Source organism: Physeter macrocephalus, chromosome 5 (assembly GCF_002837175.3).
Source record: "Physeter macrocephalus isolate SW-GA chromosome 5, ASM283717v5, whole genome shotgun sequence".
NCBI classification, from domain to species: Eukaryota; Metazoa; Chordata; class Mammalia; order Artiodactyla; family Physeteridae; genus Physeter; species Physeter macrocephalus.
This window is the reverse complement of record NC_041218.1, coordinates 2,790,920-2,808,057: the sequence shown is the minus strand read 5'-3', so window position 1 is coordinate 2,808,057 and position 17,138 is coordinate 2,790,920. Positions and strand designations below refer to the sequence as shown.

Genomic DNA, 17,138 nt, shown 5'->3' with positions numbered 1-17,138 from the left:
GCAGAGAGGATGGGGGGCAGACGCAGAGAGGATGGGGGCAGATGCAGAGAGGATGGGGGCAGATGCTGGGAGGATGGGGGACAGATGCAGAGAGGATGGGGGGACAGATGCAGAGAGGATGGGGGCAGATGCTGGGAGGATGGGGGGAGCTGGAGCCAGGCTAGGAGCCATCTTCATCCATGAAGGCTGGTAGACCCAGAGCAGGAGTTGGGGAGGAGGTGGTAGATTTGGGGTGGGGGCAGTATGGTGAAAGGTGATACAGCAGAGATGCAAATGCCAGGGGGATGTGGGACAGGAAGACAGCCCCCAGGAAGTGGCGGAGGGTGAGTGTCAGCTTCCTCCGTGAGAGCTCACTGGGGCGCTCAGAGCATCTTGGGTAAAGGAGGGATGACTGGCCATCAGTCAGTAGCCCTGCTGCCCTGGGGTGTAGAAAAAGGCGACAGGAAGAGACAATTCAGGGGAAGATCTACTTTTAATTTATGAAAAGGGAGAAAGCGCCCAACTGCCCACCTTTTCACTGAGATGATTAGTTAGATGAAGAAATAATCATGTGCTGTCCCATTCTTTTGGGTCTACATTACTGGAAAAGTATGAAATTAGTCTATTTGGGGGGTATACTTCCCTCTGAGTGCTTAATTTTGTAAGGAATTCTGGCAACGCAGGTCCCGAAGACCCAATGGTCACATCTCCCTTTGCCACCAAAACATAGGAAGTGGAGCTTACAGTTGGCTTCTTTGTAAATATTTCCTTTAAATCTGAACGTTGGCCTGAAGGATTTCTTCAAGCAGCCTGGTTACTAATTTTACAGTGCTCCCCCCAAAAAAGAGCGCTAGTAGTTGGATTTTGGGGTTTTTTTCTCAGTTGAAATGAATCTTCTAATTCCCCCTGGTAGAGCAAGTCTGTTTATGGGGTTTGGATTTGTGTTTTGTATTATCCATAAAGCTTTTTCCATTTCCTAAAGTGCTTTTGAGAACGTTTTGTAGCTTTACTAATAGTAGCAAATGTAGTCGATTGATTTTTTTGGAAGCATTTCAGGATGAAATCATGGATTAGTATTCATTTTAAGACTGGAGGCTAAGCAGGGGAGAAGTTGAGCCAGACCAACTGGCCAGCACCTCTGACAGGGGTACCAGAGTGGGGCTCTAACTTGCTGTGTGGCCTCGGACCAAACCGTTAGCTTCCCTGTGCCTCATTTGTCCTCTAAACAAGACTGCTTATTTCTATTTGCTTTAGGGCAGGAGTTCCTCACCTGGGTTCTGTGAATTTGGGTGGGAAAAATTCATCCATGCTTTCCTCACCTCTCTCTAACTGAAATTTACCAGTTCTATTCATTATGAAATAGACATAATGATGCTACAGCACGATTGTATTGCCTGTGACATTGTTGCCAATTTAAACCACGATATTTTTGTATCATGTTACAATTGTTGCAGATAATAATATCGTTTCTGCTCTGTGTCTGCTGCTTCAGAATCGGTGATTAGACCTGCTGCTGGACCTTGTTAGTTAACGTATCGGTAAAGAAGCACACAGCACAATTAAAATATATATTATAACTATTTTAATCTAATTGGTTTCCTTGAGGTCTTGTGTATTTCATTTTACGCATTTAAACATCTTTGTCTAAGGAGGGTTCCCGGGGCTGCCATGGCGTTAAAAAAAAAGGTCAAGAAGCTCTGCTTAGAGGGGTATTGAGGGGGTTGAACATTTGCTAAAGGACCAGCGGCTCTTTAGGGCAAAAAGGGGGAAAGGCAAGTTCAGAGAACAGTGTTGCTATTGCAACGATGAACTCAGTGAAATGGCTCTGGGGGGGGCTCAAGGGCTCTGGGGTGACTTCCTGACCTGTCCGTGTTCAGAGCAGCCGGTTCCTGCAGGATGGCGTCTGGGCCACTCTTCCCGGGTCTGACTGTGCTGGCACACGTGGGCACCGCATCAGCCACCAGCACCCGTCCGTGTCGGTGACCCAAAGTCGACGGCATGGCCCTGCCTGGTGCCCAGCCCCTGCCGCCCATGCAGCGCACGGTGGGCTGTGTCCTTCTGCCACACTGCCGTGCACTTCCCTGTCGGGATCTTAAAGAGCCGTGTGGCCCTGGGCAAGCCCGGGGTGCTACCCCCAAAGTCCTGCTCGCGGGGACGCAAACTCGTGTCGACGACTGTGCGGGGCTGCCTAGGGGCTCCGGACCCCCTTCCCGCGTCAGACACCAGGCACCCCAGGGAGGCGCTGGCACTGCAGCCAGGACACCTGGGCCTCTGACCCGGGTCACACTTTCTTTCCAGACCCTGCTTTCTTTTTCCTTCAACGTTTTGGCCGCGCTGCAAGACACGTGGGAGCCTAGTTCCCCGACCAGGGATCGAACCCAGGCCCCCTGCATTGGCAGCGCAGAGTCCTAACCACTGGACCGCCAGGGAAGCCCCAGCTCCTGGTCTCCTCATCTCCAAGTGGAGATAAGAACTGTATTTCTAAACTAGGTCATTGTGAGGGTAACGCCGCGCGGCGCCCGTGGAAGGGGTCTGTAAACCGTAAAGGGCTGTGCCGTGTTCACCACGAGAGCTGCGGTTGTCAGAGCAATGCAGCGCTCACTGGGCAGGTGGGGGGCGTGTGGCGTGGCTCAGCCTGACGCTGGGTGACCAGCCCCCCGGCCCACAGCCCGGGAACCGCTCCAGGCGGGTGTGGGTTGGTCCAGGTTCCGCTGTCCTTGGACTGAAGACAAAGGAATTTGCCAAACAGGGCAGAGCTCTCCTGGGTGCCAAATCTCCCCAGGAGGACCGGCGGTGTCCTAGGACTCCGAGGGCGTCGTGGGTAATGGGGACCTAAGGCCTCCCTGGACCGCGAGGAACTGGCCTCACGAGGGCCGCGTGGGGACCCAGGGCAATTCACACGCCCTATGCCAGCACTCCCGCTTCTGGAGAGTCACCCACAGGGAATCCCCTCGAATTTGCTAAAGTCTCAGCCACCAGAATTCTCCTCTGCCTTGTTCACAATGATAAAAATATCGAAAATAATCTAAATGACCTAACATAGGAGATTAAATACACGTGACGCGCGTGATACGGGAGGTGAACACTTGGCAGCCTCCAGAGTTCATGGTGTAGAAGAAGGTGGAACGACATGGAAAGGATCTCACAGCACGTTGAGTGAAAAGGCCAGTCACAGGGCAGGAGGAAAGACGTCTCATTCACATCCATGTACCCACACACATATGTGCCCAGGCATACATACATGAGGTAAACAATCAGCTGGGTGATGAAGCTGAGAAAAGTTTTCTTTTCTTTTTTAAAAAAAATCTATGTTTTCTAAATACGTGTATTTCTTTTTACTTATAAGGAAGAATGTAGGGGGTTTTGTGGTTTTCATTTGGTTTTGTCTGGTTTTAAAGAAGGAAAGGTACACTAAAGAGGCGGAAATGCCCTTCTCTGCAGTTTTCTCAGTCAGGGCAGACTGAGGTGGCCATGGTCACCCACCTGTCCGGCCCCATCTACTCTGGTCTGAATGGCACCTCCAGAACATTCAGAGGGCCGAGGGTTCCCACGGCGTGGCCCCGGTGGGCCCCAGAAAGAGAGAGCAGGGGGCAGCAGGCACTTCGGTGGTCCTGGATGTGGTCTCCCGAGGAGGATGGGGAGAAAGACCAGCAATGTCCACTCAGGGGGCTCGCGACCGCAGAGGTCGAGCCGGCAGGTAAAGCAGCAGAGCAAGGCTGGAGGTCCGCGCGGTGACCCGTAGATAAAAGAAGGTCCGCTGGGCAGGGCCCCTCAGTTCCCAGGCTGTGGGAGGCTGCCCCTGCCAGGCTGCCAGGACACAGGCTGGTCACAGGTGCACCATCAGACACAAACATAAAAGCTCTCAAGGGATCACAGAGCATCCACCTCCTCTCATACACCCTCAGCTCTGTAAGAACCTAAAGTACCCAATAAAAAGTCGTGCTTTGGGGATCTCCCTGGCGGTCCAGTGGTTAAGAATCCGCCTTCTGATGCAGGGGATGCGGGTTCGATCCCTGGTTGGGGAACTAAGATCCCACGTGCCGCGGGGCCGCTAAGCCCACGTGCCACAACTAGAGAGCCCGCGCGCCACAACGAAAGATCCCGACTGCTGCAAGACCCGATGCTGCCAGATAAATATTTTTTTAAAAAAAGAAAAATACTTTAAAAAATTAAGTGCTTTCTACTGTACTGAAATTTACCCAAACTAGATGGAATAATTTTCCAATCTGGGCTTGTGTGCAGCTTGACTCTCAAGGAATGCCCATGTGCCAAGCCCCCAGATGACTTCAGTTCTACGAAAGCCCAGGTGGTGGGTCCCCCAGGAGGTCCAGCCCTGGCGTGGCCCCTGGGTGCACAGTGGAGGCCCTGGGGCCCGGATGGGACCCCCTCAGCACTCCTGCCTATCCCCTGCAAAACCAAGAACAGACTGAGATCAGGCCGTTCCCTGTCCACCTGCGGGGAGGCTCTTCCACTGAGGTGTCCCGGAGGGCTTCGGGGCGAAGACACCTCTGTCCTCGGCGCCTGGCACCGGGCAGGCTTCACGATCTCCTCACCTTATCAGATTCCTTCTCTCACTCCTACCAAAGGCCCCTGACAGGAGAATACATTCTCCAAATCCGGATGCTGTCGTTGGCAGGGCTTAGCGTCAGCATTTCCTCACTGTCTCCAGCAGGGCCCTGTCCGTCTCTTCATCCACTGCTGATCTCAAGGTGCTGGTCGCCCGGGAAGAGGTGACCCTTGCAGGACGAAGACAGGAGACCGGGCCTGGTCCACCCGAGGAGGCACCAGCTCTCACGCCAAAGACCCTGCCGACGCCGCCCTCCTCGCCTCCCCGTTCCCACGTCGGGGTCCCGCTCCACGGGGCATGGAGGGTGCCCTGCTCACGGGCACGGCCACCTTTCCTTGTGTCCCTCTCAGCACCCACCACGGGGCCTTGGCACGTGCAGGGGCCCGCTGGGCACAGCCAGGTGTGCAGAGAGCAAGGGCATCTCAGCTCTGGGGGGGGGTTGACCGGGGGGAGTCGTGACGGGGACAGTTGCTACGAAATGAGCCCAACACAGGGCAGGCGCCAGGCATCCGGCAGTGGTGCCGGCTGACGGGGGCCGCCTGGATCGCGGGCCGGAGTCCGGTCACGGGCCCGCCTGCCCCGAGTCTGCGGGTGGACGAGGGGCTTCGGGGAGCGGGTGGGCTTGGGCACATTGCTAACTCAGATCGGACTCTGAAGCTCCATTTCCGCCGCCAGACCGAGAGAAGGGCCTCCGGCCGGGCTGCCTCCCGGGATTCAGACCAATGAGAACAAATGCGAGTGTCACAGCTCTTTGAGTTACGATGTAACCTTCCCGTTGACATGGAAAAGCCACTGGTCCTATGAAATTATTATCGTTTTCTTTTTTACCTGCTCAGTTCACGTTTGCTTTTGCATATGCTGTTTGACTCCACATTTTTGGTCCCAGGTTAGACATCTAATTCATTAATAAGAAGAAATCATTATAATCAACTCTGATGGTCACTAAGAAATAAATGTATCCTTTGTGTTCTCAACAAAAAAAGAAAGGAAGAAAACACATGGGAGAAAGTCACCTCCCGCACCTCCCTCTGCTCACAAGGCTTTGTGTGAGCCCATGGGGCTGGCCAGCGGAGAGTTCGGCTCCCATGGGACCCAGGACAAGGACGGTCGGGTTCAAGGGCGTGGGGCTGCTCAGAGCAAAAGGATGCAGGACACCACAGACCACCAAGGGGCTGCCCCGCCCCCCTCACCTGCCCGGGGCGCCCCCTCAGGGCCAGCGCTCTGGGGCTCTGCGCGGGTCACGTGACAGCCTCACCAGAGAGGAGTAGGGTCTCTGGTCCCCCCGCTCGGGCCCTGAGTCCTGGGGCGGCTGCAGGTCCTCAGTGCCGGCTCAGTGCAGGAGAGGGAGCTACCACCGCTGGGAATGGGTCACGGGAACGACAGAAACTAAGGCTCTGCTGGATCCGAGCCTCCGACACTAAGAAGAAGGGAAAGGATTTCCAAGCAAGAAAAAAGTCTTCCTTTCTCAAGGCTGAATGAATCATACCCTTAATCCGAATGGACCATCAGCAGCTTGTCCTCGGCTTCGTTTTAACACCAACGGGGCTCCAGACGCTTCTCCTTCTGTGCAAGGACCTTGCGTAGCACCAGGAGGAGGATGCAAGAACGGCTGAAACGCAACAGTCACAGCACAGCTACAGGCACACGGGTCAGCCGATCTACGGCTGACCCAGGCCCTGGGGGTTTTCACTCTCAAAATTGGTCCAGGTTTCAGTGCCCACAAAGTGTACAAAACGGAGCTAATTTGCAACTTCTGCTGTTCACCGTTTGGGGGTATTGCTTAAGAAAACCCACTCAAGTGACCCTTTAATCTTAGGGCATTAATATTTAATCGCAGCTTTGATTGCATATAAAGGCAGTTCGAGGGTATGTTTTCACCTAAAGGTCTAATAATTTAATAACACTTATTGAAGCTGCACTTGTATTAGATTTTGCTCTGTTTTCATACCATGTTGCTTTAAATAGGGTCCATTTTTAACGGGGACCAAAGAGTCTATTTTTTGGTTCTCTGCTTTCTTCTACAAATCACAGGGCATGAAGATGCTTCATCGGGGCCCTTTGATGGACAACAAAGCCATAAAGATCATTTCTATCAGACAATGAAGCTCACCTGAATTGAAATCTTCTCTCTCTGTGGACAATGGTGTCACCCCCAGGATTATCGTCACCTTTCATGGGCTGATATCAGAGAACATGCAGCAGAGAAATCCCCACTTGTTCAGAAAGCAGCTTTGAGGCAACCCTTTAATATAAAATGTCAGGATACATTCTAACTCTTCAGGTGCCAACCTCTCTATTCAAGAAGTTTGAAATTGGTATTAATATTTTAACTTATCACTTACAGGATCTTTCTGAGTCGTAGCCACACTTAATTAGCTGACATTGGCCTTCCAACGTTCCATTATGTAACTTACATTTCTTAGATGTTGGTGTATTAACAATTCCGAAAGGAGAAAGAAGTTGCTAGAATCTTTGTCTGCTCTAAAGCAAGGCATGTACGCCTCTGACTTGCATCATAGACCAACCAAGTCGGCAGTTCCGGAACTTTCTCCGACACTCTGGTTCAATGGAATACGACTCTATTCTACATATTGAATTGCTTACATCATTGTATTGGGCTATTATGTATTGGGCTACTTTGCGCTATTAGGTTTGGTGGGGGGGGTTACAATTTTGACCCACAGTTCCTTGAAATCTGAGTTCCACAATCATAAGCTGTATTAGAATAACATTCTAATACATTTCCCAGGTAACCTCAGAGCATTTTTTGTTTCCCAGTAACTTCTTAACGAATATGTTTCATAAATATTTTGCTGTTGTGTTTCTCTGTGTGTCATGATGTAGGGTATATTTTTTCTTTCTCGAAAATCTTGAAAATTCAAGATGGGAATATAGGAATAATTTTTTCCTTTAAGGAATTAAAGAAATTTCTAGACACTTTTTTTCTGGGATCACCCTGGAGCGTCAAAGCTTTAGCGGACCTGTCTGTGCCCTGACTTTATTCATATCCGTGTATGTAGGTTTGTAGGCTGCATCTACGTACCTATGTTTCTATCTACCCATCCATCTCCGGAGTCCCCAGAGGATCGGGAAGGGCACAGACCTGTAGCTGATGTTTTAGACTCCACTTCCACAAATTGTCCTTAGGAAGCAAAGCTTGATGTTTCAGGTGATGGTCCTACAGACAAATGAGCCAATATTATATTAAATTTAATCACCATCTCCTTTGAGCAGGGCAGGTCCTGAAAATGGACACAAAGAGTGGATCCTGCTTCCGCAGCAAATACGTGTTTAGGGCAAGGGGCAGCAAGTACGAGTCCCAGAGAGAACCATGCCATTTCCTGCCTCTTTTCCTAGGTAATTTAAGGGCAATGACTTTCATATTTCAGTTTCATTCATTGCATTTGACCTTTTATTTATTTAGTTCCTTGCTCTAAAAGCAAATAACCTGAGGAATTTAAGAAACTTATAAAGGGGAATTAAATTATAGGTTAAAATCATAATAAAAACACACATCATCTAATGGGTATACTTTTTATTGTAACAGTATAATATCGTTGTTCATTGTATTTTGGTATAAAACTATGAAATATGCCATTGAATGGGTTTCAAGATTTAAGATTAGCTCATAGATGTGTATGAGATTTTAAAACAGGCTACACAGTCACATCAAAGACCGGCTTTTTCTCATATACCATTACAATGTGAATTTTAAGATTGATATATAGTTTAAATATTTATTTAGATAATGGTATTACATATATGAATAAATATCAGCCAAGCAGAGAAATAGGTATAAAAAAATATAACCAGTTATTGAGTTTTTTTTAGGGCTTTGCTTCAGTAAATCCAGTATTGATCTCTGCCATTTGGGACTTTGCTCTATTCTACTCTCCACTCCTCAGTGAAATGGATTCATTGGTCTTGGCTTATTCTTAGCAAATCGTAATCCACCTGAAACACGTCTTCTCTCCACATTATTTTAATAAGCATTATAAACCTCTCCCCACCTCTTCTCCGAGATTCTCTTCTGACCCAGAATTAGGTGCTTTTCATGGACTCTAAGAAACTTTTCTGTCACACCCTAGGTGTTGTTTTGTTTCTTTTTCTTCCTTTTTTTTTTTTTCTGGCTTTTTGCTTTTGCTTTGTTTTTGGTCAATAAAAGTCATTAAAAGGCAGGAATGTGTTTGGAGGCCCGGCAAAGCCAGCAGTTCGCTACTCTCTCATTATAGTTCATTAGCAAAAGCAGCACAGCCTCACCACACCCAGAGGGAAACCTAAGAGTCTTCGCAGACATAAGAAATGCAGTGGCTCACTCAAATGTAGTGTTAATCAGTAACTACAAACATTTACATGCGTTTAACAAGTTCGATCTGGAGAGAAAAAAATTATCTAAGTCATGAGATATTGAAAATCTTGCAAGAGACAAGATTATTTTTACTGGGAAGTAAGAAGAAACTGAAAAGCCCTATTTAGCAAAACCTTAAGATATTTCCCATCAGAGGCAAGATGTTTGGTTCTCTCCAGTCAAAGCAGAAGCCTCAATATCCATGAGAAACAGCCATCAGTGGAGGGAAGGCATACCTCCCCACGGTCCTTTAGGTGGGAAACAAAAGCCCCAAATCTCTTAAATTCTACGATTAGCATCAGGACTGTCTAGATGGGAGACTCTGTCAGATTTACCATTGAGGGTATGGAAGGACCGCAGCCAACACTTCTACAATCACAAATGTTATGGTTTTCGAGGGAACTTCGTGCCAGTGTTTTCTGCATGTTCCCGTGAAGAAACAGTATAGTGCATTTACCAAGGAAGCCTAAGTTAGGAAAATGTTTATGACTCATTTTTTTGCAATGCTAAATTAAACTTAAATAGCTGAGTTTACTAAAGTTATAGGGACAATGTTTTAAGTCACAATTTTACTACCCTACTGAAAAATGATGCGAATTATTCTTTACTCCTACATCCATTTTTTATCAGTTGCATATATGCAGTGCAGCTTCATTGGGTTATAACATGTAGGCTCTGTACTACTTAGCCAGCTACAAACAGATCAAAAAATCCCAAACCGTCTCAGTTTTCCCAAATAAATGAAATTAACTTGAAAAATCTAACTTTTAATAAGAGTTGAGGTGGGAGAGGGAGAAGAATGGCAACCCCTTTCTCTTCATTTTGGCAAATTTTTCTAAATGTCAGAATTGTTTCCTCCTGACGAGTCAGTTGGGTGGCTTAAGTAATGTGTTTTCTAGGCCATCAGGTAACATATGGCAAATAGTTCTTGTTTGGGGGACTTTGCTCTATTCTACTCTCCGCTCCTCAGTGAAATGGATTCATTGGTCTTGGCTTATTCTTAGCAAATCGTAATCCACATAACAAAGTATAAGCATCCTACCTAGTAAATTCTCAGAGACAACGAGAACTTCTGCTTTAAAACAAGTGGAAAATAGGTCCTGACCTTTTAAATGATTAAAGTTTTTTTTAATGATTAAAGTTATATTCCAATGAATGTAAACTTAACAGAGACAATGAAATCTCCAAGAGTGAGATTATTACCACACTCTGTTATTAACGTGGTCAAAAGGCAGTTTTCCATAAGTTCCCACCTCTCCTTCCATCTCCACACCCACAAAAACATCCATAGAAAGAATGATAGGTTGGTTAGTAGTAAAATCTACACGCTAAATATTAGGTGAAAGTCTTCAAGAAACAAAGGCACGACAGGAGAGTTTGCAGCAGAACAAAACATGGCCATTGGTATCATCCTTTAAGACTACGTGATCATAAATATATGAATAATAAATCAACTTTCTAAATAATTTGAATTCAGGATGTATGCATCAGAAAGGCCGATATAGTTATTGTTCCCTGTAAGAGTACTCACTGTTTTTTATGCATTTAATTAAATTTTAGAAATTAAAAAGTTTTTAAACTTAAGGTTTCTAGAAATTTAAATTTAATTCCTGATATAAAGTGAGTTCGCTTCTTTCAGTGATAGCCATCCAGCCCAGAAAAATTAACCTGGACTTTGCAGCAATATGTTTTCTTCATTTCATGACTAATCAAGTATTTATGAAATCAAATCAAGTTTTTATCAAACAGAACACTATACTTGTATACGTGCATGAAATATACAGTACACGTTATTAAATCCTTATTTCATTTATGAAATGTCTTCACTTTTTTCCTATTCCTGAGTTAAACGCTTTCCTGCCAAGCCTGTTTGTATCAAAATCTACAAAGGTAATTCGTTTCATGCACTCCTCAGCTTCACCTATAGAAAGAATCCGGGCTCGTCAGGAGGCCAAACTAGAGATTTTCAATAAAATATCAAACATGAGACAATGCAGTACGAACAAGAGACGTAAAGTTTCTTCTCATGAAGAAACATGAAGACAGAAATGCAGACATTGACCTTGGGGGCTGTGACTTGTCTCTCCTCTAACTAGCAGCACCGCCATTCCTAGAGTTCAGTGTGATTAGTAGAAGTTTCACACAGACCTGGAAAAAAAAAAGTTAGATGGCATCACTATCACATTCAACACCAGCCCGTAAGTCATAATTTACTTTCTGCAAAAGCACATTCTTGTGGAAGCACATTTTTTTTTAAACTTTCTTACGGACATTTTCAAATACACACAAGAGTAGAAAGAAGAATGTAATCTACTCCCCTGTAGCTCGGTCAGCCACTGCTATTCCTGTCCCATCGCCAGTATTTTTTCCTGGAGTATTCTGAAACAAAGCCCAGGGGTTGTATCATCTCGCCCGTGGTCATGGGAGTATTTAAGGAATACTCGAGACAGGGAATCGGCGCTCTGGGCATTTAATCCAAGGAGCAGAGAGGCAATGACGCTTGGCTACATAGTACATTTCCAACCGGCAGCAATTAACGCCAGCTCTCTTTAGCCTGGGCTACGGTTTATTTTAGCTACGTAATTTTTTAAAATAGGAAATAGGCCAGCCTTCGTATTATTTTGTATGATTTATTAGCCTTGAAAGTAATTATTTTGAATATTAGAATTTAACACCCCCCTGAGTGCCTGGAAGTCTATACAAAAAGGTCAAAATGCTTTTACTTTAAATGTAGGCTAAACATTTCTGGATATCTGAGACCTATTCCATCTGTGGCATTCAAAGTGATCGTGTCACAAATTCTCATCGGTCTGATGTTTTTAAATGTTAAGATTTGATATCAAAGCAGAAGTGATATGCATACAAAATATATTTATGTATTTGTGTTTATACCCTCACTCTACCTAATGAAAACCTCCACAGACCAGAGTATCCATTTATCCATAATCTAGAGTGACATGTTCTACCTTGAGTGGAGTATAGCTATCTTTTTAATCATGACCTTCTATATTATTAAGGTTTCAAAATACCATTTTAATTTCAAGACATTAAAACGACAGTCTGGAAAAGCCTGAGTCATGTGCCACAAAACATTCAACCAGGAAAATCTAATGAACTCACTTTTATCTCATGCCTAGGAAAGAAAAAAGATACGTAAGAAATAACCAGCTACCACTATTACTGTCTCATGCCCCCCAGACAGGGTGTATTTGGTAACTTTTCTTCTCTCCAGTGAATAAAGCTATAGTGGCATCTGCAGACCCATAGCCTTTCACTGAGACGTTTTTCATTCGTTGAAAGGATGACACATGTTTATGAAAATCTCACTAAATTGTTACTTTTAAAGCCAAACGCAGTCATTTTAAGTTTAACATAAGATATGTTTCCTCCATTATTCCCCATTTATTTTGTGTAGGGGGGGAGCCTTAGAATATTAATATTTTAAAGAATCATACACGTGTTAATTAACTAGATGGGGGGAATCCTTTCACAATGTACACACATATCAAATCACCATGATGTACACTTTAAATAGCTTACGATTTCCTAGGTCAATTATACCTCTACAGCTGAAATGTTAAAGTCTGTGAACGTGTCCTCATCTGCTCCCATAAAATGGTTAAAAATAGTGAAAAGGTCTACATGAAAGAGAAAAAAGCAAAATTCACACACACACACACACACACACACACACACAAGGTGTATATAAAGCATATAAAGGGACTAAACTTCCACTCAAACCTCTAGTCCTAGAAATATCTATCTTTGAAAAGATTATTAATCTCCCTAAAAGCAATGTGGACATTTTACGAGCTCTCAGTACAGTGTCTGCTCATAGTATATACTAGGTACAGAGTTACTGGTTAATGTAGTTTTCATAGCCTCCAATAAACACACACACACACACACACACAGAGTCATATTTTTAAAACATCATTTAAATCATGCAGAGGGATCATAGCAAAACTGTGGTACAACAGCACAAAATAAAGCATCGCCTTTACAAAACAGAGGGTGAATGTCATGCTATAGTAGGAAACTTACTGTACTCGTATTAGATTATGTTTAAAAGCTTCTGGACTTTTTATACAATACGAGAGTCTCACCTTTTACACAAATTTCCGAAAGCATCCCAATATGTTAAAACGTATTACATCTTTGTCGCTGCAGTCATTAATTGGAATTATTCTCATTGCTGTGTCACTTTAGTTTTTTCCTGGCAATAATTTTTAAGTTTGAAAAACTCTTTTATCTTGTCATGAGGTTTACTTACTTCAATAATGGGGGGGGTTAGGAGGGCAGGGATTCTTATCTCTTTTTAAGATTACTGTATTCCTAGTTTTTAATTTATAAGTGGTTTAGAACATCCGTAAGTATGTTTCACAGAGAAACAACCTGAAAAAACTCACTCCATTTTACTATGTAGCAGCCATGTGGTGGCTTACTCTTTGGCGTGGTTACCTTGTGTTCTCAATAGTTCTGGGGCACTGATACTTACGTTTACAGTGTGAGCCTTAATCAATTTTTTAAAAATCGATGCTATTAAGAATTATTTGATCATGTTTTATTTTACACTAGTAATATTGCACATCTCCTAAGTTTATGCTTGTATTTTCTTTAGGATAATATTAGTTTTTATTTCTAATTATAAATATGCAGAAGGAATGAAAAGAGATAGTTAATATTATCGAAATTAAGCCAGATTGCTGCATTTGGGAACAGAGTCTTTCCGCAGAATCTTATTATCTGAGGCAACTACTGCCATAAAGAGTTAGTGAAACTTTCTTGAGACTTTTGTAATATTTGAGCAGGTGTTCATACAGCAAATGATTTGCATTTACCATAGATGATTATAACAAGCCCAAATCCTTTATGAGGAAAAAACAGGAAAACTAATATTCTCCACATCGTTACATTTTTGCTTACATCTTAACGCACACAGTCACCTCTGAATAGCTTGAAAACCTTCCAAAATAATTTCTTTGGGAAATTGTGACTATGCACTTATTTACGTGACTTTCACAAGTTACGACAGTACATTATCAAAATCAATGGAAAAAGCTCTTGAATTCCTGGCTATATCCCGACTATATCATTTCACCGTACTCTTCTTCAAATTCCCAACTAAACTGGATTTTAAACAGAGAACAACCCCATTATCTACTCAGAGTAAGAAAACGTCATCATGTTGATGGAAATTTGTTACCTTCTTGTTCAGTAACTTTGGATGACAAATATTTATCTTCTAATCACAGTAACTGTTATTTTAAGGACTTCAGCACTAAATTTGATCCTATGGCTGCAGGTGTACTATACTTTATTATAAACAATTGCCGAATGCTAAACATCTCAAGCTTCCATAAATGCATCAAAGTACTTCCCCCAGCTTTCCATCAGTGTCTTCATATATCACATTCATTCTTTCAAAGATATCTGAAAAGAATGTACGACTTGTACTACATTCTTGTAAATGTATTTTAAAAGTATCAACGTGATACAGACCAAAAGGTGTGTGTTCAACCAAATGGAGGGTCGGGTCAGGGTGGCCCTGTGTTTCAACTCTGTATATAGAAAATAAACTTCTGGCAGTGTTTTCTAGCTTCTTATTGCGCGTATGCACGTGTGTGTTTAACAATATGAATCAAGTATTATTTTCCACCCTCTACCAGAAAAAAATTTTTAAGAAGTAGGTATGCCGGGAAAGGAACTTGAAAAAAAAAAATCCAGCGCCAAATAAACAAACAGAGAGACGTTTGAAATTTCTTACTAAAGAAAGATCCTACTTTCTGTTGGTGGAGGTAAGTACACAAGTCATAAAGGGATTCTCCTTCCCTGCTCCAGGATGGAGAACCCAGCTCTAAAAGTTTAAAAAGAGAAACGCTTTGGATTCTTGGATTCGTGCAGCTGTGCTCCTTCCCAACTGGAAATCAAGCATTTTTAAATTCCTTTCAAATGTCGAGGAGAAGTGCAACCAGCAAGGCCTCATAGCCCTGAGGTTTGTTTGTTTGCTTTCTCTCACATGGCGTCGTTTCGGATTCAGTGGAGACCCCGTCAGTGGCAGGGAGACAGCGAGGCTTGGTTTGAAAAAAAAAAAAAAAGACGCTGCAGTGCTGAGCCCAAGAGAGGGGTGGGCCAGGGAGAGGGCGCACGCTACATCAGACACAGTACCTGGTCTTTCACCGCACAGCTTGTCAGCGAGGTAGTGTGCTTCCCGGGCGATGAGTGAGAATATTTCGTCTTCGTACTCTTCCATTACAGCTTCACTCTGTACAAACAGAATAACAACATATGTGGATAGATATGCACTCACAGGACATCTGGTTAGGAAGGACATGTCACAGTTTTATTAGCTAAAAATATAAAATCATGTTACCAAGGTGGTCCATTTTTATTAGCCCTTTTGGTTTAAGACATCACTGCACTGGATTAACCCTCTTCCCAGAATGTTAATTGCGTCATTTTCCTGAGACTTGGCTAACTGATTAGTCGTGTTGAAAGACGAGGGTGAGGCAGGAAAATGGTTCTTTGTATCTGTTCCTCTTCCTCAAACTGGAATGGAATGCAAGGAACAGGAGGGCTGGAGCTCCTACGTATGGAGCTGAAAGTCTTCGGGTTTTTTGTCTGTTCGTTTGTTTTGAAACTTTAGAGAACACGCCTCCTTGAAATGGTTAAACCAGTTTCCTTTAGATTTAACATAATAATCCATTCTGTGGTTTTAAAACAGGGTCTGAAGTGTGAAAATAATTAAGCTTTTTCTCAGCAACCAAAACACAAGTGCATCTTCAACTGCACTCGGGATAACGGGGCTTTTCAGTTACGCAGGAAAGTTTCTCTTCATACCACTTAAGAGATCCATCCATAATTTCTCTTTGCTTCCCCCCACCCCAAGTCTGACATTTCAGAGAAGAAGGAGCTCAAAGGTACCCACGCACCCCAAAATCTTAAATTCTGACTGGAGCGTGTGTCTGCATTGGAGAAGCACAAGCTTAGGAACTGTGACGGTAAAGAGTGTTCGCTGGAGACTAGTAACTCATTTTCCGAGTTCATTAAGTGAGAAGCTAAAATTTTTTAAGTGGCATTTTAAAATATTTAAATTCCACTATTACATATTTATGGAAGACCTGTGAGATACAAACACACTTCCTCACTGTGATTCCCACTCTACAGTACTTTTAGCCCTGAATTATTGCCTTGACTTTTTAATTAAAATGAAATCTTCAAAAGTCAGCTGCAGCCCTCATACCAGGGGTTCAGCAGGCCTGACATTTTGGCCAACGTGTGAACCGAAGACATTTCTCAAACGGGCTTTCCCATCACTTGGTCTGACTCAATAGCATTAAGTAACGTGAAATCTCTTGCTGTATATTTTGCCAGGCGCATTCTAGAGAGCCAGAGGCCAGCATTCACGTGAAATAAACATTACGATGGGAGGAAATGTGGCATAAAGCCAACTATCACACTAAGCCTTTGTTTAACTGAGTTTGTGCTAAAATACTTGAATGAACTCAGGAAAAAAAAAATTCTCTCTCTTCTGTTGAGCCTTGGGGAAAAAAAAAGTGATGTGTGTCACTCTCCCTCCATCGTGTGGCTATAAATATTTGAAAACGGCATTCATTTTAACTTGGATTTTAACCTCGGAACCACAGTCCCTGATTCCTGACGTGGGAACTTGTAAGAGACCTTCCCCGGGCACGGGGACGGACTGAGTCCTTTCCCCAACCGCCCCCAGGAGCAAAGCAACATGCAAACTGTGCCTCCAAGTCACTGGGATTTGTAACGCACTTTCTGGAAAATATCACTTAACTGTCTCCACGGAGATGAAATACCACAGCCCCTAGGTGTCTCAAAAGGCAGGTCACTAAGTGCGCAGTTAACACTGAGAAAGCAGCAGGACAACAAAGCTAATAGATAACATTTTAATGGGCATGCCTTGAAACTCCACAAAAACCCAAACAAACAGCAAAAAAAAAAAAAAAAAAAAAAGTACCAAAAACATGTTCATGGAGTACGGAATTCCTCTGCGAAGAAGACAGCTTACCGCGAATTTCAAATGTCTGTAAGCATCAGAATAAAAATAGAATTTTTAAAATTCTTTGTATATTTTGCCTCCTTTCCTTGGAGCAAATCTCTTGAAAGTCTTCTCCTTAGTCACGGGGTCTTCTTCGAGCTTGTAGTCATTCGTTCGCTCACACACTTTATCCAAGAGGTCTGTGAGGAATGCCTCCGACTGGGCTAAGGGAATCT

The 17,138-nt window shown here is 43.9% G+C and overlaps 1 protein-coding gene and 1 non-coding gene across 2 annotated transcripts in view; both read right to left on the bottom strand.

The window, feature by feature from the left end:
• Window positions 1-2,336: 2,336 nt before the first annotated feature.
• Window positions 2,337-2,409, bottom strand: TRNAG-GCC (transfer RNA glycine (anticodon GCC)). Its single transcript has one exon. It is a non-coding gene; the product is annotated as a tRNA-Gly (tRNA).
• Window positions 2,410-11,004: 8,595 nt separating this feature from the next.
• The window catches only part of CNPY1 (canopy FGF signaling regulator 1), a 36,160-nt gene continuing 30,026 nt past the window's right edge, over window positions 11,005-17,138 (bottom strand). Inside the window, 3 exon segments of the mRNA XM_055084676.1 lie at window positions 11,005-11,042; window positions 15,063-15,159; window positions 16,933-17,136. Of these exon segments, the coding sequence (XP_054940651.1) occupies window positions 11,005-11,042; window positions 15,063-15,159; window positions 16,933-17,136 (339 nt within the window).